The sequence below is a fragment of the Osmerus eperlanus genome, chromosome 12 (assembly GCF_963692335.1).
Source record: "Osmerus eperlanus chromosome 12, fOsmEpe2.1, whole genome shotgun sequence".
NCBI lineage: Eukaryota > Metazoa > Chordata > Actinopteri > Osmeriformes > Osmeridae > Osmerus > Osmerus eperlanus.
In genome coordinates this window covers 2151435-2177700 of record NC_085029.1, presented here as the reverse complement: position 1 = coordinate 2177700, position 26266 = coordinate 2151435, and the positions used below count along the sequence as shown (strand labels likewise).

General features: G+C 44.2%; 3 protein-coding genes across 4 annotated transcripts in view; 2 read left to right on the top strand and 1 right to left on the bottom strand.

Moving 5' to 3' along the window:
- Positions 1–20939, bottom strand: part of si:ch73-127m5.1 (neurotrypsin) — a 26724-nt gene extending 5785 nt beyond the window's left edge. Inside the window, 6 exon segments of the mRNA XM_062475254.1 lie at positions 500–647; positions 1013–1191; positions 1333–1468; positions 1628–1870; positions 17284–17326; positions 20706–20939. Coding sequence (XP_062331238.1) covers positions 500–647; positions 1013–1191; positions 1333–1468; positions 1628–1870; positions 17284–17326; positions 20706–20777 — 821 coding nt within the window. The 5' untranslated portion in view covers positions 20778–20939.
- LOC134031822 (E3 ubiquitin-protein ligase TRIM39-like) lies at positions 4098–15433 on the top strand. Of its 2 annotated transcripts, none has more exons than XM_062475547.1 (3): positions 4098–4228; positions 13221–13354; positions 13640–15433. In XM_062475547.1, the coding sequence occupies exon 3, from the start codon at positions 13686–13688 to the stop codon at positions 15333–15335; it is 1650 nt and encodes a 549-aa protein (XP_062331531.1). In that variant the 5' UTR covers positions 4098–4228; positions 13221–13354; positions 13640–13685; the 3' UTR covers positions 15336–15433. The 2 variants fall into 2 exon arrangements, with proteins under 2 accessions (XP_062331531.1, XP_062331532.1); XM_062475548.1 differs by lacking the exon at positions 4098–4228 and adding an exon at positions 12515–12579.
- On the top strand, positions 7274–10595 carry LOC134031859 (piggyBac transposable element-derived protein 4-like). The gene is made up of 2 exons (XM_062475598.1): positions 7274–7648; positions 8149–10595. The coding sequence occupies exons 1-2, from the start codon at positions 7524–7526 to the stop codon at positions 9818–9820; spliced, it is 1797 nt and encodes a 598-aa protein (XP_062331582.1). The 5' UTR covers positions 7274–7523; the 3' UTR covers positions 9821–10595.
- Positions 20940–26266: the final 5327 nt, after the last annotated feature.

Below are 26266 nucleotides of genomic sequence, written 5' to 3'. Positions count from 1 at the left end.
CACACACACCATGAGAAAAACCCACAGCTCACAGTATGTGACGATCTCCCAGTACACACCACAGGATGTCTATTATTTATAAGAAACCATCTCTACACACACACACACACAATGAAGGAAAAGGCTTTCTTTCTCCATCCACTGGGATATGAATTCAAACTAACTCTGAGGGCATAACTGTGGGTCCCTGTGTGTGTGATGGCAACCCCCCCTCACTGAGTCACACAGCTCTTTAGACACCTGCTGGGAAACACAAACACTCCCAAATTGTTCTTTAACACTATTCCTCTTCTGTTTTTATATACCGTTTGAATTGTTTTATTGTGAAACATCAGAGGTATTGGTGCCAGGTGTTGTTTTTAATAGGACTGAGCTATTTTAAGCATGGTCACCTATCAGGACCATCACATCAACAGTGGACAATATGACCAGAATGAGATGAGATCAGACACCATCCGAACACTGTGAAGCACCACCAGCCCCTGAGGGCGAGACGAACCTGAAGCCCAGCTGTCTGCACACCACCTCTGCATCTCTGTCATCCCACTGGTCATCACAGACAGAGCCCCAGCGGCCTCCATGGAACACCTCCACGCGGCCCTCAAAGTCCTCGTCCCCTCCCACCAGCCTCAGGGGAGGCCCGCTGCCTGGGGGGGAAACAGCACACCTGGCGTGATGAGGGGAGAGGGGGACGATCTAGAGGAAAGGCTGAGATGAATCTGAACGATGGCTTTTCATATGGACATTCGTCTACACCCTTGATTTGAGTTTCTACTGTTTTGGCTGTCTCTCAATGTCCTCTCTCTCTCCCTCTTTCTTTCTCTCCCTCTCCTTCTCTATCTGTCTCTCTCCCCCTATCTCTCCCCCATCTCTCTCCCCTTCACTCTTTCTCTCCTTTAGTTCTCTCTCTCTCTCTCTCTCTCGCTCACTCTCTTCCTCTCTCTCAGTGACCAGATGTTTTGGTCCCTGATCTGGTTTCCATGACAGCAGGAGGTCACGAGGTCACACTGACCTTCCGGAGGCGCGCACACCAGTCCAGCCTCGTTTCCATGGCTGCAGTCGCCGGTGACGAACGTCCTGCCTCGGCACTGACTCAGGGAGGTCTCGTCACCACGGCAACCTAAGCGCTCGTAGTGAAAGAGGCCCGAACCCGAGCCGAACGTGGACGGCTGCACCGATGTGCCGATCTCACTGAGGAGAGGAACGGGTCACACACAAACACACACAATCTGGTGTCAGAACAAAGCGAATGACACCATGACTGACACCATCGATCCATCTCTCCCAACCACACAGCCAGTCTGCCGACTGGTCCTGTACCAGCACTCTCACCCCAGGCCCAGCTGTCTACAGACCACGCTGGCATCCCGCTCCGTCCAGTGAGAGCCACACACAGATCCCCACTGGCCGTTCAGATACACCTCCACACGGCCACTTCCAGAGGCCCCCCCCACCAGCCGGGCCGCGCCTGACAGGGAAGAAGACGGGTCCGTTAGCATCGAACACAAGTCACACCTGGACAGGAACAATCTAGAATGGAGCAGGACTGGGGGATGTGTGTTTGAGTGCAGCTGTGTTATAGCTCAATGCGTAGCAGGCAAGATTGCTTTGAAAACCATATGTGTACCTTGGTGACAGTCACAGTAGGCCCAGCCGATGGCTCCAGAGCTCTGTCTGAAGAAGCACCACGGGTTGGATTCTCTGTCTGGGTTCCTGCAGTAGCTGTGCTCCCCCAGGCCGCGGCCCGGGTACTGGAGGACGTAGTCTGGGAACTCAGTCCACCGCAGACAGGGGGCGCCAGAGTCTGTCTGGGACACAGTGCCGTTGTAGTAGCCCAGCTCTGTGAAGCCCTCTGAACAGGAGAGAGGGGCTGGAGAGGAGAGGGGACCAGGGGGGGAGAAAGAGAGGGTTTGGGAGAAGAGGGGATTGAAGGTAAATGCTATGTATTCCTGTACTGTGCCTGCACACTTTACACACTGTCACTTTCAGATACTGGCTGCACTATCAGCAATATTGCACTATTGCACTAGTTGTACCCCACTTGTCTTTAGGTTAGATAGGTTTATAAGGTTAGTATAGGTTATTATATGTATTACAGAGGTTTAGTTTACTGTATTGTATATTATTTTGTATATTTAGGAGGTTATTATATTTTAGCTCATCATAGATGTAATCTATGTTCTGTGTACTTATATGTTATGTTATGCCAGGTTGCTTTGCATTGTCTTGTCCCAAGAATTTCAGTGCCCAGTCTGACATTGTGTTGTTCTGTGCATCTGATAATAAAGGACTGAAATTTGCTGTCCAGGATTGGTTTGTGTGACTCTTTGTATGGACTGGCCCTGAGGAGGATCTCTAAGGCTGATCTACGTTCAACTGTGATGTTCCTCTGTCTTCCCCTGTCCCTCTGTCTTATACACTGTGAAGGCTAATCCTTGAACACTCATCAAGCCCTCAAGCAGACAGGCAGGCAGGCAGGCAGAAGACACAGTTGAGTGGCCATTTTGTAGTGTGATTTATGGCAGACAGGATTGGCTAATTAAGAGCAGCGCTATCTCAACGACACACACAGCTTATCTGTCCTGGAGCTTTATCAACAATAACCATCCGCAGCCATACACAGACATACACAGCCATACACAGACATACACAGCCATACACAGACATACACAGCCATACACAGACATACACAGCCATACACAGACATACACAGACATACACAGCCATACACAGACATACACAGCCATACACAGACATACACAGCCATACACAGACAAGTGGAATAATATCACATTGTTGTAATTATGAAAGATGAAGAATGAGTATGGATTATATGATTGAAATATGCCTTTTAATCACTTTTATACTTTTATATCTTTATATGTTACACTACTGAAAAAGCCTGATGCAAAACCATTGACTGTTTAGTATTTCCCCTAAGGTATAGAAGGAAAATTAAGCCCAAAAATGTTAATCTGGATGATTGGGGCTGGGTGTGAGAGAAGGCTATGTGATCAGGTTTCTACCATAAAAAAACTACAAAACCCAGCAGTAATGAGGTGATTTTACAACCCACGGCCCGGAGCCCAGTGTGACTGGCCGTCAAGGTCAGAGCGGGTCTACAAAAAATAGATGATTTCTCTATGCACCAAGAGAGACCAATAGAGTGTAAAATGAATTATGCATTTGTGATAAACAATATTGTACCAATAGCAAATTTACAGAACTGATAAGGTTTTGATAAAAAAGAGTATGTCCGAAGACGATTTCTCAGTCTGATTCTGCGGAATCTGGCTCACATTTGAAAGGAATTCACCCTGTTTGTATTGGATTCTGATTAAACACTTTGCATCAAACTCTGGAAATTTCTGTGCTGTCTCAAACTTAGAGAAATTAAGCCAAGGACTTAGTACTTTGATTTTCTTCATCAAGACATACACAGACATACACAGACATACACACAACCTCCCACTACCACATACTCTACTCCCACTCCTCACAAATGGTTCCAATTTGGAAGAAGAAAAGAGAGAATTACAAAGAGACAGAGAGAGAGCGAAGGAGAGAGAAGAGAGAGAGCAAAAGAGAGAGGAGAGAAAAATAAAGAGAGAAGGAGAGACAGAGAGAGAGAGCAGACAGACAGAGACAAAGAGAGAGAAAGAAAAACAGAGAGACGGAGAGTGGGTAAGGAAGAAAAGGGAACATAAAGAGAGAGAGAGAGAGAGAGAGAGAGAGAGAGAGAGAGAGAGAGAGAGAGAGAGAGAGAGAGAGAGAGAGAGAGAGAGAGAGAGAGAGAGAGAGAGAGAGAGAGAGAGAGAGAGAGAGAGAGAGAGAGAGAGAGAGAGAGAGAGAGAGAGAGAGTGGGGCATATTATACGATTGTGTAATATGAATCTCACACCAAATCAAACAACTGCAAACAAAACAGACTGATTGGCTCTCCAAGAGAGAGCATCCTGCTGCAGCTGGCCCTTTAAGCCAGAGAGGTCTGAGAGCATCCTGCTGCAGCTGGCCCTTTAAGCCAGAGAGGTCTGAGAGCATCCTGCTGCAGCTGGCCCTTTAAGCCAGAGAGGTCTGAGAGCAGCTGGGAGATGTCCCTTTCCAGAAGTGAAAGTAGAAACCTGAACATAGAAAGCTTTGTCTGTTTCTTTGTGAAAGTTAATAACTCTTTTCCTGCTCCTAACAGCGTCTCCCTTTCACCGACAGTAGAGAAAGAAGTCATACCAAAGGTGAGAGAAAAATACATCGTAAATTGACTATTTTGTTTTAAAATGTCTACATAAGGCCTGTAACATTCCTGGTCTTAAACCAAGTGTAACATCAGTAGAGCAAGCACCCTACTGAAACATTCTTGCTAACTGAAGCCATTTTTGCAGAGGGCTATAGCTTCGCCATATATACACCCAAACCTGCATATGAAAATAGGGACACCGGCTATATGAAAGAAAGGTTGCTTAACCCATACAAATTCAAATTGGACCATCACCGGTTTACTCAATGGCTGCAGTAGACCAAGTGTGATGCCTTTGAAAGACCAGGGAATATGTAAACACGTGTTGGACTACTGCATGCACAAACTCTGTAAAGCCTGTAAATATACATGTTACAACATTAAAATAATTACTAGAATGTAATACATAAAATAAGAAACAAAATCATATCAAACATGATATTAAAAGCTGTTTAGAACTATATTTACATGAACACAACTTCTAATGATAATTTCAGAGTCTTCCTCCAGAGGTGTGTGCTAGAAAGTGTGATTGTCATTTTAACATTACAGTCCCTTTTGTGCAAATCAACGACTGTCCCAGACGAGTGTCTGAGTGACCAAGGGGCTTTGTCAATACAGCCCTACAACATTTACTGGCCGTAATCATACATTTGCACACCATCAGGCCATTCCTTACCTAACAACCTTTGACCCTCAGTAGCCAGGCCTAGTACGTTAGCATATTTGCACACAAAGCTTTAAGGCAGGGTCAGCTTAGCAAACTTAGCTATTTAGGCCTGATTTCGAAAGGACTGAAAGCAAAATATCCCACTCCCTCTCTTGAAAGCCACTCCTCCAAAACACATGAACATGCCTCACTACAGCCGGGAGGTAGACAGACAAGTAGCCTGTCCAATCATTGCATTCGGTCCGAATGCTGTCCAATCATCAAAGCCGGTCAGACCTTAATGTTATCACTATCAAACCACACACAGACACAGTGGCTGTTAATCAATCCACCTTCTTGTGTCCTTGCGCACTCGTTTGATGTCATCTTTCATTGCACAAGAACAGTTCCAATCCAAAGAACACATTTAGTCATTTAGCAGACGCTCTTATCCAGAGCGACTTACAGTAAGTACAGGGACATTCTCCCAGAGGCAAGTAGGGTGAAGTGCCTTGCCCAAGGACACAACGGCATTTAGCATGGCCGGGAATCGAACCAACAACCTTCTGATTAATAGCCCGACTCCCTAACCGCTCAGCCATCTGAACACAAGTCACTAAGAACGCCAAAAATACACGAATGAGTTCTTGATCCGCCCCTGTTATCGAGGATGCATGGTTGGTGACTTGGTCAGCAACAAGAACGCATCCGAGTAAAAAAAAAAAAAAAAAAATACGAGAAATGTACAGTTGCAGAATAGCATATTTGCTTATTTTATTCAAGAAACTGCTCATTTGTTAATGTGCTTTCGATTATAGAAATAACGTTATTCAGTTCAATGCAGTGGAGAAGAAATAGTTAATGTTAGCCAGTTAAGTTAAAGGGTAGCATGAGCTACACAAAACGTAATTGCCGTTAGAGTGACAGTATATTAGCTTTGTAGTTGATTTTCACTTTTCAAATGTCATACCGATTATATGAATATGGCTATGCAGAACGTCTTCATTAAGGGGTGTAAACATCTAGCTAGCTCTAGCCAGTGCGGGTCCTAGCACATTTGGTGCCCTAAATGTTGTGCGTCTAATGCCAGTTAGTGATGGGTCGTTCGCGAATAGGTGAACGTCGGGAGCTGGCTCGCATATCTGAAGAGTCGACTTTCAATAGATTAATAGCCTATACAAATTAAATGATTTTGAAATAATGAATTTTAATTGTAGGCTATTTGAAATAATTGACTAATTCAAAGAACAACAAACAAATAGCTTACTTGTAGGCCTAAAGGCGCACACGATCATCCTCACATTCTGTTCCTGTCAATCATACACGCGGTGTCAACCAATTATACTGCATGAGAGAGGGCCGAGCCAACTCATACACACTCAGACGAGTAGTCGAAACTCGGAGGAGCGCCGTAACAAATCAATGCATTTTTAAAGACATTGTGGTTAAGTTAGAGTAGGATTTCATGTAATAATTTAATTCAAATTGTTTTCACACCTATCATAGTTAAAACATTTATTTTTTAAAGAGCCGTTAGGGAGCCAAAAGAGCCGGCTCTTTTCAGTGAGCTGAGCCAAACGAGCGGGCTCACGAAAAAGATCCGGAATGCCCATCACTAATGCCAGTGTTGTCATACCGCTGCATTGAGCTGAGTAAACTGAGTCTGCGCTATTGATGACCAATTAATTTTGATGTGGAAACTGAAGGACTGAAATTCTTTGTGTCTATTCCAATATGTAATGATGGTATTCAATGACACAAATCTGTGTTCTAGAAAGAGTGGTCTGTCTCCACCCGGTTTCAAGGTTGTTTCTGAAAATGAAGAGATAGAGACACAAAGAACAGCCTGCTTCCCACACCCAGTGTGAGACCCAATGTTTAAGCCTGAGCACACTTCTAAGTTCATAACTTTAATAAGCACAATGCATAACTTTAATAAGCACAATATATTCTTTAAAACACTTAGTATTAGGTCTTTTAGAGGACTGTAGAGACAATCATGATCAGGTTTATTTTATACATTTTATTATATTACTGGCAAAGTTCTATATTTACAAATGTAAGTTTTCATGTAAAAATTTCGTTTAAGAAAGAAATTGAGCATTATTTTTGTTTCAATAAGATTCTCAATAAAGCAAAAAGCAGTGAAAACTTTGAGGACCTGTACGCTTTTCATTATTTCAGTGTTTCAAGTCAGCCGCCTGCATGAAGTCCATGAAGTCGAACGCACCTAATGACGGAGAAAACTTCAAAGAAATATCACAGCTGAGAGATTACTTCAGTTCTGATATCTTGACGTCTAAATGGCCACTGCACGCTGACCTTTTGATTGACACCTCCTTTCACTCAATAGGAGCTTCTAGGGCGTATCCATAGCCTTCAATAGCCAACGAGAGACCGCTTTGAAAGGAATCCCCCCTCACCCCACTCTTTCCATCATGGAAAGATCGAGCCAATTACAACCGATTATTTGGATAACTTGTACGTCGTATAGCCAATGAAATTCTGAAAACCGCTTTAGACGGAAGTTTCAAAGCTGCATATAAAGAAGACCATTCGTATTTACCCCATGATTTGTGCGTCGGTGCGTGTAAGGTAAATAAGTGTCGTTTTGGTCGCTGTTGAGACTTTTGGAACTCGAATTATGGCAAAGTGGACTAGCAAAGTGGAAAGCGACCAGTCTGAGGATGATGTATCCGAAATAAATACTGATGGATCAGATCCAGACTACGAGGCAGAGGAAATGTCCAGAAACATTGCTCTCGACAAGTAAGTAGCCTATTTTCCCATAATTATCTAACATACATTACTGTATGTCCCGCATAAATACGCTTTGGAATTATGAATAGGCCTACGTATTTTGTAGATTACCCTTAGTCGTGTGTTTCCCCAGTGAGTCTGTTGAACTGTTGGTGTTTGTATTTTAAACGGGCGGTGCTTGTATTTGATCGTGTGTGAAGCCCTTCAGTTTCAATGTTTTTGGGTTAATTTAAATTGCCAAAGGGTACGGTATTTACAGTAAAAATACATGCATACACATTTTAACACATGAAAGCAAATTCAACTTAAACTATATACGTACGTTTGTGTGTGTGTTTTGGTGTTCCTGCTGACCTTTGGGGGAAGTGTGTGTTTGTTTCATTGTGTGAACTGCTGAGTTGTGAGGCAGCGAGTTGTAAAAAGGTATATATATAGAATACAGAAAATATGGAAACGTTTTGTCTAGCTTTATAAATGACAAATGTCTTTATTTTGTTCATTTTTTATAGGCTTGTTGAGGAATCGGAAATCGATTGGGAGCAGGATTGTTGTGCACCACTCTGCAAGAATTCAGATGAAGAGGAGCAGCAGGAGCAAGGCAGCACCTCCTCAAGAGGACGGGGGAGGGGCAGCAGTAAACCTGGAGTGTTTACAAGCACACCTGACGAGAGATGGAATGATGTTGACGTTCCAGACATAACACCACCACAGCCTACCTTCGCACCTACCAACCCACCTGGACCCCAGCTCGACCAAACGGCTACCTACACAGTCCTGGAGCTTTTCCAACTTTTTTTTACGAACTCTGTTTTACAAACAATCATTCAAAACACCAATGACTTTGGCTCGACTCACCACTCGACACCAAGTAAACCATGGATTGATCTGACATTGCAGGACATGTTTTCATACCTGTCCGTGATTATCTACATGGGACTAGTAAAATGCTCTGCATTGACTGATTATTGGCGAGGGGGCAAACTGTACAGCTTCCCGTTCACAAAACGGTTTATGACCGGTAAGAAGTTCTTTTCAATCTCCCGTGCCCTTCGCCTCAGTAGCATGGCGGACGATGAGGCTAACAAGCAAAGGATTGGCACAGAAGCCTTCGATTGTCTTAGCAAAATCAAGCCACTTTACCACGAGATTAGAGAGGCCTGCAAGAGGAACTACCACCCTGACCAGGAGATTGCCATCGATGCTCGAACGGTCCACATTGGGGGCAAACAATATCTGAAAAATGAGCCTGTTCGCGGGGGATATAAAGTCTTCGTCCTGGTGGACTCCAAGAGCGGTTACATGTGGGACTTTTTTGTGTATGAGGGAAAGCTCCAGGGAAGCAGTGGCTTGGGGCTCGGTTATGAGTCAGTCATGAAGCTAGTTGACACACCGTTGCTGGGCACCGGATACAAGCTCTTTGTTGACCATCTTTACTCGAGTCCCGCCCTTTTCCTCGTCCTCCTTCATAAGAAGATCTGGGCATGCGGACCCATCCTTACCAAGAGAAGTGGATGCCCGAAAAAGAAAGTAAACAGTCTGGACTCTGAATGTGCTAGCGGCAGCATACGCTGGATCCGGAACGACTCCCTCCTCTTTGTCCTGTGGCGAGACGCAAGGGACGTCTACCTGTGTTCAACGTTCCACACGGCACATGCACAGGACACGGTGCAGAGGAGGGTCAAAGGAGCAGATCAGCGCTGGGTACTGAAAGACATCCCAGTTCCTCCAGCGGTAAAGAACTACAACCAGTGCATGGGTGGAGTAGCCCTTTCTGACACCCTGATGGGGAACTATAATCTAAATCGCAAGACCCAGAGCTGGTACAAGGCCTTCTTCCATTATTTCCTGGACATCGCGATGGTGAACGCCTTCCTCCTCCACACAGACATTGCAACAGGTGAAGGACAGGTACCTCTGACCCAGAAGGCCTTCAGAGAGACTCTTGCTGAGGAGCTGGCGGAGGTGGGGTGTCACACAGGGCGTGCAAAGGTGCCTTCTGCTCCACCAACAGCACATCACAGGCTAGTGCATATCAGTGGAGACAGCACCGCTGGTCGGCTGAAGTGCAGGAACTGTGGTGCAAAGACACCAGTGAAGTGCTCCACCTGTGATATGGCCTTGTGCTTTGTCCCCAAACGTGACTGTTACAATGACTGGCATGCTGCCAGGAACATCAAATAGTTTGCAAATATTTTGTGAAAAAATTATGTAAATAGTAGGTGAGTATAATGGTGTTTGGCTGAATTTGGGATGTACCTAATTAATGGCCCATAGTGGATATCCAGACTTTGCATTTTCATCCACATGCTAACAGACTATCACATTGGAGTACATCTCATTAGAGGGGATTACATCAGTTGGAGAGGAAAAGGAATTGATGAAGACTCTGAAATGATCATTAAAAGCTGTTTTCTGTAAATAGTGTTTTGAACAGCTATTAAGGTCATGTTTGATATGTTTTTTTCTTTTTATGCATCAAATTTTTTGTATGTACAAAGCGTATTTAATTGTTTTACAGAGTTTGTGCATGCAGAAGTCCCAAATGTGTGTGCATATTTCCGTGTCTTCCAAAGGCATCACATTTGGTCTGCTATGGCCACCGAGTAAGCCGGTGATGGTCCAATTAGAATTGATGCTTTCAGGCTTCCCCTCTGTTGAAGCCAATCTGGTTAGACCTGTGGGTTCTGTGGGTTCTGTATTTTAGACAATCATCTTTAACTTATTTGAGGCTTTTCTCCCGTGCACTAGGAATGTAGATTTTGTTTACGATACTAGCTCCGGTCAGTTAGGCTCCCAGTTTTATTTACTGTAGCTGCCTTTGCTAATGAATACTCTGAAGGTATGTTTCTGGTATGTTTCATGATTAGTGTTTAGTGATTATCTTACTATTTAGATAATAAACTCTAATTTTGCATACAAAGCTTCTGGTTCTCCTTGTATGTATCTCTCACACTAAAGGCCGAATTATACTACTCCGACTCCGTTACGGACAGACGGACGGAGTCGGACGGATTCGTTGAATTTATAGTACTCCGAAGGCTGTGGGTGCTGAAAACGATTCACCGCCAGAAGAGTAGGTGGCGCTGCACTGCGATGCTAGCTAGGTTATGGAAAAAGTATGAGCAAATTTACAAATTAGCCGTTTCATCAATAAAATAAGCACATTTTCAGCAACTACACTGCCCATTTCTCGTCACATTTTAATTCAGATGCTGATTTACATGTACTGTTTAGCTGAAATATGAATTGTAAAAACTTATAGCAATGGCGGTCAAAGGATTCTGTTCGTCTTGTTGGTCACGGCAACCCCGCCCCTGAAGCAAGCGGTTCTTAATACGGACCAATCACAGCCAAGGGGTATCCGTAAAATGACAGACGGATAGTCAGGAAAATCAGGAGGTGCACGTAGAGCTCTCCGAGGGGCTCGGAGAGGGCAGGACGTTCCACGTCGGAGTGGGCGTTCCCTGTGTCCGTGAAAACGGAGTAGTATAAATTGGCCTTTAGGTGGTGAATACTTTGAGGTAGTTGGATTGACAGGGCTATTAATTGTTCATGTCATGCACGCTTTTGAAGCAGGTCCAACTGAAGGCCTCTGAGTCACTTACAGTAGGGCTGGCCATGCTCTGAAGCTTTACTGTAGCCTCTGGGGGTCAGTTTGCATACTGGGACGGTGGATCAACTCCATATCCATAGTAGAGACGAACAGTTGATGAGTGAATATGCTACATTGAGATCGGTGCCCTGATAAAGCACAGAAACGATTCTCTCCGTCATTAGAGACATATGTTATTGACCGTTTAGTCTTCAATGTTACAGGTAATGGGACCTTTTTAGAGCTGTAGTCAGACGTTAACGTGTACTTCCCTGCCATCAAATCAAACAGGCCTCCATTCAGGGACCAGCCAAGTGTCTCCAGCCTCACAGTGTGTATTTAAAACGGCTTTTCCACCATAGCACTTGTTTTGAGTCTTATATGCACAAAGTTTCAAGAAGGGAAAAAGCACTCTGTGTTTATGATTCAGTTTACTCTGTTTCAATACTCATGGTGGAGCTGAATATGGGATATGATAGCTCAAAGCTGTATTTCAAGGTAATGGCTCCGATTTATAGTCATCCTCAGGCATCTGTATGCAAAACAAAATTCAGGCGGAAAACCAATTTCACTGTGTTCAAACTTCTTTTACTCAAAACCACTAGCACTTACAGGGATTCTGACACTTAAATGTCACCTTTCAAAAGAGACCAAAACCATGCATATACTCCAAATTATTCAAGAACAGCTTTCAATGTACTATTGCCGGCAAAGGTGTGGTTTGAGTGGGCATTTGAGTCTAATTACAAGTTACCTAACAGGTTCACATGCTAAACGGGTGAAACTGTATCAATGAAACATGAGTAAAGGAACATGTATTGATGTGTGGATGAGTGGTCTGTCACAGTATCTTTCAAACCAATATCAGTGGAGGTCCAAATCAACAACTCTAACATACCCTGCCAGTGAGACACGTTTGATAAAGTGAATGATTAATTAATATGTATCCACATCCCAACTTTTAGATTTGTGTTTCCCCCTACTGTGTCCCCTGCTCTAAGTTTGGCTCCCCTATCTGCGGCTGTTCCCACTTCCTCTGGAGATAGGAGCTCACTGGCTGCCTGCTGCTGTTCCCACTTCCTCTTGAGATAGGAGCTCACTGGCTGCCTGCTGCTGTTCCCACTTCCTCTTGAGATAGGAGCTCACTGGCTGCCTGCTGCTGTTCCCACTTCCTCTGGAGATAGGAGCTCACTGGCTGCCTGCTGCTGTTCCCACTTCCTCTGGAGATAGGAGCTCACTGGCTGCCTGCTGCTGTTCCCACTTCCTCTGGAGATAGGAGCTCACTGTTCCCACTTCCTCTGAAGATAGGAGCTCACTGGCTGCCCAAATGTGGCCCTCTGCTGGCTAGGTGTGATGACCTACTTGGCCAGCGTAATCAGAGAACCAGATCTAGGACCTAAAATGTTTGCTGGTTTTTAACCCTCGTGCTGCCTTCGGGTCACATGACCCAAAGGTTCATAACGAACCATCGTTGTGTTTACCCAATTTTACCCAATACAAAAACAAATAAAAATAATTTTCTTTTAACCTTGGCAATGTGGGGGGTCTGAGACAGCCCAACGGTTAAAATAAAATGCTTCACTTTGTTTTTGTATGCGGTAAAGTTGTCGCAATACGACGGTGGGTCACAATGACTGATGGGTCAGAACGACCCGAAGATAACACAAGGGTTAATGAGACTTGATGAAAGTCGTCAGTATCGTGTCATAACCCATGTTTTCTTAACACAGTATTTCCTTTATGTAACCCTTTTTGCTACTAGCAGAATATTCCTCTAAAACATTGCTCCATTCCTAGTGGAGAGGGCAAATGCGTCAACTGTGTATTTACTGCCTGTTTTCCATGGGCCCCAAAAAGGGATCTGAACATGGGAACCACATGAATCAGAATGTTTTCCTCTGCACAGTATCTGTGTTGGACTATGTATCTTCTCTCTATAGGAATTGTCTGACTTAGTCATTTATTAAACTGAATTCTCTTTTCCCTCAGATGATTGTTTCCAGTATATCAAGCATAAACCAGAGCTGATGTCACACCGCTAGTGGAGAGGGACCTTGTTCCTTCTCAACTGTGCCTTGTGTTGTGGGAGGACGCAGAGCCCATGATCGGGACACAAAACAAAGGTAAATGTGCCTTGTTATATTGTCTTTCCATTTCTCCCGAAGATCTTTCCCTCTCTTTCCTAATCTGTCTGTTTCTGTCTGAGGAATCATGACAGTAAAGCAGGATTTATGTAGGATTTAGCTCTCAGGGCCATGACCTCTGTGATACATCCATTTTACACTGCAAAATCAGCAAACACATGTTGGCAAAGGAAAACATGCCGGGCATAAACAGGAGACAATGTATGGTACTGTTATTTCATTTTGTCGGGGAAACTCACCATCACTTCTACATTCTGTTTTCAGATTACACAAGTTGCTTTTATACTCTATTTTCTGAAATCATCCACAAATGGCATCATCCAGCAGTTTCCTGTCTGAGGAGCAGTTCCAGTGCTCTATCTGTCTGGAGGTGTTTACTGAGCCAGTCTCTACTCCGTGTGGACACAACTTCTGCAAGGCGTGTATCGGTAGATACTGGAACAACTCTTGTCACTATAAGTGTCCACTGTGTACAGAGAAATTTGATGCAAAGCCTGAGCTCAAAACCAACACAACACTCAAGGAGATTGCAGATCATTTTCGAGCCATGACGGTAAGAGACAGAGACGCATCCACTGCCAAACCAGGAGAGGTGGTCTGTGATGTCTGCACTGGGAGGAAGCTCAAGGCTGTCAAGTCCTGCCTGGAATGTCTGACCTCCTACTGTGAGACCCACCTGGAGCCTCACCAGATGGCCCCGGCCCTGAGGAGACACAAGCTGCTGGATCCCGTGGAGAGCCTGGAGGACAGGGCATGTGGCCTGCACAACAAGCTCCTGGAGCTGTTCTGTAAGAATGATCAGATCTGGGTGTGTCAGACTTGCATCGCGACAGACCACAAGAATCACCACGTGGTGCCGCTGGAGAAAGAGTGTGGAGAAAGGAATGCTGAGCTGAGGAAGATGATCCAGGAAAGACTCCACAAGGTCCAAGAGATCAAACATTCAGCAGAGCTCAGTCAGAGAAACACAGAGAGAGAGATGGCGGACTGCAACAGGGTCCTGATGGATCTGATGAGTTCCCTTGAAGGTTGCCGGGCTGCACTCACTGAGATGATTGAGATAAAGCAGAAAGCAACGAAGGAACAGGCTGAAGGGTTTATTGAAGAGCTGCAGGAGGAGATCTCTGAGCTGCAAAGACGAGCCAATGAACTGGAGCAGCTCTCACACACCAACCTCCACCTCCTCCAGAGCTCTCCACCCCTCTGCCCCCCCCCACTCAGCAAGGACTGGTCAGATGTCAGCATCCACCTGGGTTTGGGGAAATTCGGGAGAGCTCAAAGGAGCTCTGTTGCTCAACTGGAGGAGGCTGCTAGGAGAGCCTTTTCTGAGCTTGAGGAACTCACCAAGACAAAGGAAGGGATGCCTGACTTGAAGGCATTGCAGCAGCATGCCGTGGATGTGACTCTGGACATTGATACAGCACATCCTATACTCTCCCTGTCCAGGGACAGGAAACAGGTGAAGTATGAAGGCTTGTGGAATTTTATTCCTGACAACCCAAAGCGGTTTCAAAGCTTGTTGGCTGTCCTGGGGCACAAAGGCTTCCACAAAGGGAAGTTCTACTTTGAGGTGAAGGTTACTGACAAGCTTGAATGGTCACTAGGGGTGGCCAGTCGTTCCATCACTAGAAAGAAACCCTCAGCCGGTAGACCTGAGGACGGAGTCTGGGCTCTAACCTTTCAGGTGAACAAGTTTGTAGTGTTGAACCCCCATCCAGAACACATACACCCGAGACAGAAGGTGGAGAAGGTGGGGGTGTTAGTGCATTATGAGGCAGGTCAGGTGTCCTTCTATGATGTGAAAAACAGATGGCTCATCTACTCCTACTCTGGCATGACCTTCACTGACACACTCTACCCATACTTGAATCCATGCGACAATGAGTTTGGCCCCAACACAGAACCCTTGGTCATCTGTCCAGTCGAACACAAACAAATATATTTTAATGATTCTGATTAAGGAGTCAGGTGGCTGAGCGGTTAGAGAATCGGGCTAGTAACCAGAAAGTCGCTGGTTCGATTCCCGGCCGTGCCAAATGCCGTTACATTTACATTTAGTCATTTAGCAGACGCTCTTATCCAGAGCGACTTACAGTAAGTACAGGGACATTCTCCCCGAGGCAAGTAGGGTGAAGTGCCTTGCCCAAGGACACAACGTCATTTTTTTGGCACGGCCGGGGAATCGAACTGGCAACCTTCAGATTACTAGCCCGCTTCCCTCACCGCTCAGCCACCTGACTCCCTGTTGTGTCCTTGGGCAAGGCACTTCACTCTACTTGCCTCGGGGAGAATGTCCCTGTACTTACTGTAAGTCGCTCTGGATAAGAGCGTCTGCTAAATGACTAAATGTAAAATAATTGTTCATAAAACCATATATATTATATATTTACGGTATACAGTTTGATTATAATGTGAGCTTACAGTTTAAGGGAAGTGTAAAAAAGTAATGCAGTGTGGTGAAATACAGTTGAATACAATGTAATTAAATCCAATGTAATGATGTAGAGTTTGGACGATAAGATTCATCAGGTCGATGACTGATGTGTCTGTTTCATATTGTGGCGTTATGACCAAACTGCAGAGGGTCCACTGCAGCTCATATACTTTGACATTTACAGGAAAAAGTTAAATAAACTTAAGCTGATTTGTTGAATAAAATGGTGGACGATTTATTGTAATCTAAAGTAAATCATTGTTTAACTGGTCACCCAGACTTCAGCCACACACATCCAGCACCAGCAGGGTTTGTCTAATCACAAACTAAATCACCAATGAACATACCAATGAATTGTCTCTGATAACAGATATACTGTAATTAAGTGGTTAGAGAAATTGACTGCAGATAAAGAGAGTTCAAATCCCTGCATACTTAATATTTTTTGGGACAAATCTGCTGAATTAATAAAACAAATGATAACATTACTTTTCTTAAACGTTCTCCAGCACAAATCTTTTTTTCCTCGTTTTTTTCATCCAACATTAAAATCTCAGTATTCCAGAAGAAGCGAGTGTTCACGAGTGTTCTCTCAAACGTTTTGACGTCGCCTTTGCTGTCTGTCTCTTAAAGGACAGGAGGGACAGCCCCAGCAGCAGACATTGTATCATCATTAACTTCAAACACCAGCCTAGATTTTCACTCACAAAAATGTAATAGCTGAGACAACCCTCATTGCCACAACAACCTACTCTTCCTATCGCCATGGGAACACAGAGTCTCTCTGCTCCCATAATCCATTTCCCTGCCACAATGAGTATTTGACGCGGTTCACAAGCCATTCTTCATGGGGGGTGGGGGTGTGTGGCAGCTACAGCTAAATACATTCACGAGCACAAACACACACGCACACACACGTTATAGTCATAGTTATCGTTCTTTTATTACATGTTAAATCCAACCAATATTTTATATCTGATCTTTGTCATCCACATTTTAAGTTATACAGCAAATGTGCTATGACAGGCTAGAAATGTGTGTGTGTCTGTATGTATGTATGTATATATGTATGTATGTATGTATGTATGTATGTATGTATTGAGGGGTATTTTTGGCCATACAGGAAGAAAGAAAGATGATGACTTGGCTGGTTCTCAGCAGAGAGAATGATGCGCCCCACCCCCACCAGCACCCCCACCAGACAGGGACAGGGTGGAGAGCAGGGGGAGGCAGTGAGGAGGGGGGATACGAGGAAGACAGCTTGTAGGGGAGAGGAGAAGGGAAGCAGTAGAGGGTGTGAATGGAGAAGGACGACAGATGGATGGAAGGGAGTGACTGAGTGAGGAAAGATTGAGGGATGCAAGGATAGAGAGGAGGGTGTACAGTATGAACAAATGAAAAGATAAATACTGAGAGAGAATGGAAAGACTACTGATTTGGGAAAGAGATTGTACCAGAAATAACGACAGCCTACCTGAGCTCTGCACCTCGTTTACATAGCTGTCATCAGACACCACCTGCAGGATAGGGAGAGAGGTCAGAGACCAGGCCTGAATCACACACACTTTTGGCAAATACACACGTTTCGCAATTATACACCCACATACACACTCAAACAAACAAAGGGCGTGACACCAAACATACACAGCATGCAACTATACACTGCTTCAGATCACTTTTGCTATAAGGAATAATTCTATTTCATTGAACTGAATAGGGAAAAAGATGGCATCGATTGATAGCAGATACAGGCTGAATGGCATACACAGACAGACACTCACACATTGAGAAGTCAACAATTGCACTGAAGACAAGGAACCAGATTATTTCAGATGGCATCTGACAGCACGCTGTGTATTACAGAGTTTCAGTCACATAAATCAGGTCAGGTTACTCCACACTGAACAGTCTGACAAAGGAGAGGACAGGAGAGGACAAGAGACTACAGGAGAGGACAAGAAAGGACAGGAGAGGACAAGAGAAGAGAGGACAAGAGAGGACAAGAGAGGACAAGAAAGGACAGGAGAGGACAAGAGAGGACAGGAGAGGACAAGAGAGGACAGGAGAGGACAAGAGAAGAGAGGACAGGAGAGGACAAGAGAGGACAGGAGAGGACAAGAGAGGACAGGAGAGGACAAGAGAGGACAGGAGAGGACAATAGAGGACAAGAGAGGACAGGAGAGGACAAGAGAGGACAGGAGAGGACAAGAGAGGACAGGAGAGGACAAGAGAGGACAAGAAAGGACAGGAGAGGACCAGAGAGGACAGGAGAGGACAAGAGAAGAGAGGACATGAGAGGACAAGAGAGGACAGGAGAGGACAAGAGAGGACAGGAGAGGACAAGAAAGGACAGGAGAGGACAAGAGAGGACAGGAGAGGACAAGAGAGGACAGGAGAGGACAAGAGAGGACAAGAGAGGACAGGAGAGGACAAGAAAGGACAGGAGAGGACAAGAGAAGAGAGGACATGAGAGGACAAGAGAGGACAGGAGAGGACAAGAGAGGACAGGAGAGGACAAGAGAGGACAAGAAAGGACAGGAGAGGACAAGAGAGGACAGGAGAGGACAAGAGAAGAGAGGACATGAGAGGACAAGAGAGGACAGGAGAGGACAAGAGAGGACAGGAGAGGACAAGAGAGGACAAGAAAGGACAGGAGAGGACAAGAGAGGACAGGAGAGGACAAGAGAGGACATGAGAGGACAAGAGAGGACAGGAGAGGACAAGAGAGGACAAGAAAGGACAGGAGAGGACCAGAGAGGACAGGAGAGGACAAGAGAAGAGAGGACATGAGAGGACAAGAGAGGACAGGAGAGGACAAGAGAGGACAGGAGAGGACAAGAGAGGACAAGAAAGGACAGGAGAGGACAAGAGAGGACAGGAGAGGACAGAGGTTCATAACTAAAACCGGAATTCTTAACCTATGAATTCTTAAGGATTCTTAATTCTTAACATTCTTAATCCTAACCTAAAACAGGTCATTTATTTGCTCTTGCTATGTGAGTGTATGTGCTACACACACCTCTCCCTCATGTCTCACCCAGGCTAATCATATTACCTTGGGAACAGCGATCTCTGATACCTAACATGAGTGCTGATATCTCCACTCATGTCAATCACATGGACTGGTTACAGAACTAATTGAGCGTGACGCTCTGCCAGCTGAGTCCAGCATTGCTGTACCACACAGACACAAACAAAGCTGCACAAAACACACATCTGTGTACTGTTCAGAGTTCACCAGTTCAGTATCGCAAACACAGTCATTTCAACATGGCATCAGCTCTGACACTGGGACCATGGCTCTACCCTGTCTGAGCTCCCTGCTCGGCTCGCTGATGAAGTGATCATTTTCTGACTGCTCCGCTCGGAGTGGTTATTTCTGTTTTTATAGTTCTCTCATCTCACTTCTGTCCTCTCATGCTTCGTCGTTCGTATCCTGTCTCACCTCTCTGGTGTTGTGTTTGAGTGCTATCCTGTCTCACCTCTCTGGTGTTGTGTTTATGAATGCTATGCTGTCTCACCTCTCTGGTGTTGTGTTTGAGTGCTATCCTGTCTCACCTCTCTGGTGTTGTGTTTATGAATGCTATCCTGTCTCACCTCTCTGGTGTTGTGTTTGAGTGCTATCCTGTCTCACCTCTCTGGTGTTGTGTTTGAGTGCTATCCTGTCTCACCTCTCTGGTGTTGTGTTTGAGTGCTATCCTGTCTCACCTCTCTGGTGTTGTGTTTGAGTGCTATCCTGTCTCACCTCTCTGGTGTTGTGTTTGAGTGCTATCCTGTCTCACCTCTCTGGTGTTGTGTTTGAGTGCTATCCTGTCTCACCTCTCTGGTGTTGTGTTTATGAATGCTATCCTGTCTCACCTCTCTGGTGTTGTGTTTGAGTGCTATCCTGTCTCACCTCTCTGGTGTTGTGTTTATGAATGCTATCCTGTCTCACCTCTCTGGTGTTGTGTTTGAGTGCTATCCTGTCTCACCTATCTCCCTCCAGGGCTCCCCTGATCCCATTTATACTGTATCCTCCACAACAGTGGCTGCATCAGTCTACTATACATGCCTTCTGAGACAATTAATGCATGATTATTCCAATCTGCCATGATTACCAAACTTGATTATAATTATTGAAAGTACTGTATTTACAATCATAGGTTATCGTACAATAACTATTGGCCAAAGAACACTAGACGGATGGGAAAACACCCATCTAACATACTGTGTATCTAGCTGTTTTTGTGTTTTAAGTTAATGGAATGTAGGGCAAAATTTTGTAGCCTACACACCCAATCTGCATTCTCATATTCAAGACAATTGATTATTAGTTTAATAATTAAAACACAAACCACATGAGCATATGTTTGAGGGTGCCTGGTTGTTGATGTTAAATTGCTGCGACAAAGGGCAATAGCCCGTGATAGCATTCATTCACGCGCCACCGGGGGCGAACGGGCGAACGACTGGTTCTTCTCATGATAGCCCGCCATAAGGGATACCATGCGCCTGGGTGTGTATGTGCGCGAGTGTTTTAATGCTCAATTAGACAATGGGAGAAATGAAATTGTGCGAAATAAGAAAACCAACAATATAGTAATGGTGATTTACAATATTATTCTTATTCTATACAATGAGTTTACATCAACAATTTAAAGCAAAAAAACGTGTTTTTGAGAGCGTCATGTCAAGACCACGCGCACCCACACTAACGCTCTAACGTAATCCCATCAGAAGGTGGAACATCAAGGTTATGCATTAAGAAAAGGCTGCTTTAGTGGTCCATTAAAGCCCGCCTTATACCCTTGAACTGGACTAACTGACAATCTGCAGCAGACAAGAGCGTGCCCCTTGACAAGGGACGCATTTCTAAAACATGCCAGATATTAAAATAATTGTTCTCCGATAACATACCTCTGCCAACACTGGTAGCCAGAGGCAGCTGACGCAGATAAGAAGCAAGATTTCTCGGCCAGTTACATCCATCCTGCCCGATGTGTCAGTGTCATAGCCTAAAAACCCACCACACCTTTCCCATTTCTGTCACAATTTCCCGGTGAGGTGAACCGTTCTCTGGCCAGCCTGGGAACAGTGGGCGTACAAAGGGGCGTTTAAAGCGCAGAAAATACGCACAGCACACGCGCACAAACTCCTGCCCCCCTCTCTCACACACATACTGTATATAGGCTACACACACACACACACACACACGCACACAGCCATGTGACGGACCCACTTTGGGTGACCAAGCCATATATTCACGCTAAGACTATTAGACTTTGCTAAGGAAAATATACCATGCAGTCTACTTAGCTACTAAAACATCTGGTTGTGAAAACCTCTGTATGCCTGTATGCCAAAATATTGCCTCTCTATGGCGGAGAAAATACCCTTATTTCTGAAATGAAGCCAACTTGCTAGCCAAGCAAAGATTGCGCTCGACTGAGATACCCCAAGCGTGAAACACAGAGGTGGCGCATGTTAGTGAATACATCATTTGTATAGTATTGTACAAAAAAACTTTTAATGATTAAACGGCCACACAGCCGTCCAATGGGTAACGCTCAGGGGATTTGATATTTGCCTCTCCACCTTTGTCTCATAATTGGTAAGTGAATGCCCATATCAATCATTGACAGAAAAGCACGTGTCAAAACATTTATTGACATCGAAAGACAATCTTAAAATGACCGCTGTCGGCCTTCCTCACGGCTGCACGAGAGGAGATTGTTGTGCCACGGTACAGAAGCTCGCCAGTGGCCGTGCACACGGAACACAGACATCCCGCTTCTCGGAGACGGAGGCTGTGACCATTGTGCTTATGGGACATTCATTCATTAATCAGTTTGTTTTTAGTGTACTCCTTATTCAGACTGATCAATTATACAAATCTAACCAGTCGATGACTTTATACACACAAGTAGGCCTAGTGGTGGTAACTTTAAACACACAATCAGGGGCGGACTGGGGGAAAAAAGTGGCCCGGGAGTTACTGTCAGACCGGCCCACTCAATACACGGCGCGTGGCCCATTCAGTACACAGCGAGTTGCCCACTCAATGCATCGCACGTATCGACCAATCAGTGGCCTACTTGGAAAAATACCCATACACTTAACATTATTTTGGATGATTACAAAAAATTACATCATATATATCTTTTCTTACGTTGAACGTCCGAAGTCTATAAGAACATTTCAGAAGACACATTCGAAAAATAGGTACCATGAGTGTCAATACAAATCGCGAGGAGGAGTATAAATCTCAGTCAGGGATTTTAGACGGTCTTAGGGCAAATTATGTGTTCAAGCTGTGTAAAATGGAAAATAGTTCGAGGTGCCGGCGATGTCAGAGGGAGGGCCGGTTGGTGATGGAAGTGGGCCGGTATATTGGACCATCCCAACCCCGTCGGCCCATGGCCAGTCCGCCCCTGCACACAATTAGGACAACTTCATTAAGCTTTATTCCTGGAAGTCCCAGCCGGTACTGGACATAGGATACATCTGCTTTTGTCGAATCTAAAAATACATTTAAGGAGAAGATACCTGACAGTCATGTGTGTCCCAGCAAACAGCAAAGTATGACGGTGTGTTTTCAAGGTTGAGTGATGCAGACATGCTGGTGGTTTCAGTTTGGTGTGTAGGTGGTTGTGTCTCCCCACAGCATGCATTCCTATGTTCGGTTTCAATTTGAGATTTTTAGGCCAGGACATCTCAGAAGTGTATGTACTATATATGCCTGGCTATTCAAGTTTGTTGAAGAATATCACTGCAGCATGGACAAAGACACTGCACTGTGGATAGTCCCTGAAGCCTGTGTGAGCGAGATTGGGAATACTAATCTATAAAAAAAAAAATATATATATATAGTATATTCACAAGCCTCAGGACGAGATATTACTTATAAAATTAGTCATCAAGTTTAATTATTTTCTTCTCCCTTGCCTTTGATGTCAGTGTTCACAGTTAATAGTTTATCTTTAACCTAAATCTATGTACTCCAAACCACTGCCCCCCCCCCCCACCTCCCCTCCCGATAACAGCAGGCCTCCTGGCTCCTCTTTGTGGCTCCAACAGAAGTAAAGGAAAACACATAAAGTGTTAAACCTTGTTCTGTTGCATTGTACAGAAGACAGTCCCACAACTAATCTGCATGCCCCTTGCTCAGCCCCTCCCCCGCCCCCGAACAACCCAACCCCACATGCTTGACTCGTTCTTCCTGCATCCACACTGTATCTTGTCTGGATCAGCAGGCGGCATGACTACATGAGGGCACCATAATGATTTTACAAATGTCCGGTTGTCATGGCAACAGAGGCACTTAAAACGGTGTGAGTGGTTGACAGGGCTTTGTCCAAGCTCTATTGTTCCTTTGAAAACCTACAACAAGACCACAAAAAAATATTCTGTCAAATTTGGATAAATGTGATGAGTGGTATTCAAATACTGAGAATAAATCAGTATTAGCCATTTGGGAGCAAGCCTGGATCACTGAGAAATAGAAAGCTTTGAAGATTAACTCAACTCAGGAGCAGCATGTACATGTGCCAAACATATAAATGCATGCACACACACACACACACACACACACACACACACACACACACACACACACACATACATACATACATACATACATACATACATACATACATACATACATACATACGTACATACATAGACACACACACACACGCACACACACTGTCCCTGTGTGTGTGAACATCCTCATCTGTGTGTCTCAGTTCTACCCAGAAGCAGTCCTTTCAATCCCATTATCCCCCCAGTTCCCCAAACTGTCACATAGAGAGGAGCCAATCACCTCAGCAGAAACCGTTGGTATGGAAACAGATCAGTGGAGCTCCAAATCTCAGCTTTAAGAACCTATTACTGGTTGCAGCCATCCCATGAAATTCCCTTAATAGCAGTAACATGACTACCCTAGAAACATTTACATCATAAAACAAATAAATCATCAAGAGAGTATTTCCCTACATATATCATCCTACTGGGAGCTAAGTGGTTCAAAAATGTCCCTGAAATGGCTTATACAGTATGAATCTAACAATATTGTGTCTTGTAAATCAGAAAAATAAATTAATTCCCTTTTTATGAGTTATCAAATAGAATCATTTTCATTAGAAAAGTTACGTTTGTGCATGCTAGAAAATGTGAATAATATTTTAACATGTATCTACAGTTAGGTCAGGAAATAGTTGGACAGTGACAATTTTCATAATTTGGTCTCTGTACGCCAAACACAATGGATTTAAAATGAAACAACTGAAATGCAACTGAAGTGCAAACTTCAGCTTCAATTCAAGGGGTTGAACAAAAATATTGTTTGAAAAATGTAGGAATTGCAAAACAAATTATACACAGTCCCCTTATTTCAGGGGCTCAAATGTATTTTGATAATCTATATTGTAAATATTTGTTATACTTGTTGAGAATCCTTTGCAGGCAATGACTGAAGTTTGGAACCCATGGACATCACCAAACACTGAGTACATCATTCAGGTTGATCTTAGTTTCATCTGTCCAAAGAATGTTGTCTTTTTTTAGATGATTTAATCTAAAAATCATAAAGCCTAATTAAGTCTAACCTGGCCTTTCTGTTCTTGAGATTTATGAGTAGTTTGCACCTTGTGCTAAACCCTCTGTATTTACTCTTGTGAAGTCTTCTCTTTATGTTCGACTTAGAGATAGTGATATGCCTACCTCCTGGAGAGTGTTCTTCATTTGGCTGGATGTTTTGAAGGGGTTCTTCTTCACAATGGAAAGGATCCTGCGATCATCTACCACTATTGTCTTCCTTGGACGTCCAGGCCTTTTTGTGTTGCCGAGCTCACCAGTGCGTTTTTTTCTTAGAATGTACCAAACTGTTGACTTGGCCACTCCTAATGTTCCTACTATCTCTCTGATGGATTGTTTTTTACAGCCTTATGAGGGCCCGCTTCACTTGCATTGAGAGCTCCTTCGACCGCATGTTGTGGGTTCACAGCAACAGTTTCCAAATGCAAATTCCAAACCTGGAATCAACTCCAGACCTTTTACCTACTTAATTGATGAAGACATTACAAAGAATAGCCCACACCTGTCCATTAAACAACTTTTGAGTCAGTTGTCCAATTACTTTTGGTCCCTTGAAAAAAGGGGGCTACATATTAAAGAGCTTTAATTCTTAAACCCTCGAATTGAAGCTGAGAGACTGCACTTTAAGCTTATTATTTAACTGTAAATTGAATATGTTTTGGTAAACAGCCAAAATAATAAAACTTGTGTCAGTAACTGTGTCATTACTAAACTTACTGTAAAAAATATACATTTAGGAGTACATTTGGGTTGTTGTTGAAGTCTTCAGAAATGTAACTGCTTGCATATTGTTTATGGAAATGTAAACTAAGTGAATATATCGACGAAGGCAATGGTGAAATGCTGAATATCCAGCATTTCAATAATGTGTTTCTTTATGTTGAGAAAATCAGTATACATGTGGAAGTTCTCCTTATGATGATATTGTTGTTGTCGTTGTTTCACTCTTTGGCAAATTACCGACTGTTCCTTGGCACTTACCCCTGTAACACTGGTAGAATTGGTGGCCAAGCAGCGAAGCCACCTTAAGTGTTTCTACCTTTTCTTATTGTTATTACACATCTTCTGCCACTGGAGTCTATGGCAGCCCCTAGAACCAATTGGTCAGAAGTTGTGAAATTTGGCACACTCTTTGGGACCAGTCCCCTCATCAACTTCACCAAGTTTCATGTATCCTATTCCAATCATCTAGCGCCACCAATGGGTCAAAGTTGAAGGTGTGTTTACACACGTTTCTTTTGAACCATATGCCTCATTTTCCAAAATGAGGTATCGTTGCATTTCCTGGATCAAGACGAGTCCAACGCACTCTATGACGTAGGTCATAGACATGCACGAATAGGGCTTATGTGAGTTACAACTTGTTCACCTTTTTGTCTGTTCTACTGAATCACTGTACTGATCATTGAGACCCTTTAAGGAAGCGAGTCTGTGAATTCTATATCTGTAATGTCCAGCCATATATAAAGGCCATCTGATGTTTCTCACTCATGCTAGCCACTCTGCAGGGCTGGACTGGCCATCCGGCATACCGGCATTTGCCCGGTGGGCCGACGCACTTTTGGGCCGAATCGGCAATATAATTTGGTCCGGCCCATAAAGAACTGACAGCGGCCCGGCCCATTGCTTAATTTATTTTTGGTCGGGCCGGCCCATAGAGAACTGACAGCAGCCCTTGGTTAATTTTCTTTATTGGCACTGGCCTGACCCAATCAAATCCAGGAAACCCCTGATTTATAATATCGCCTCCCGCAGGCCCTGATACACGAGCTGTTGACTAATGCTTATGCTGGTTTAGCATTGTTAAAGTTTAGCATCGCTAAAAATGGAGAAATGACCACCAAGCGCAAGGAAGGTGCAGAAAAGTTAAGGGAGAAAAAGAT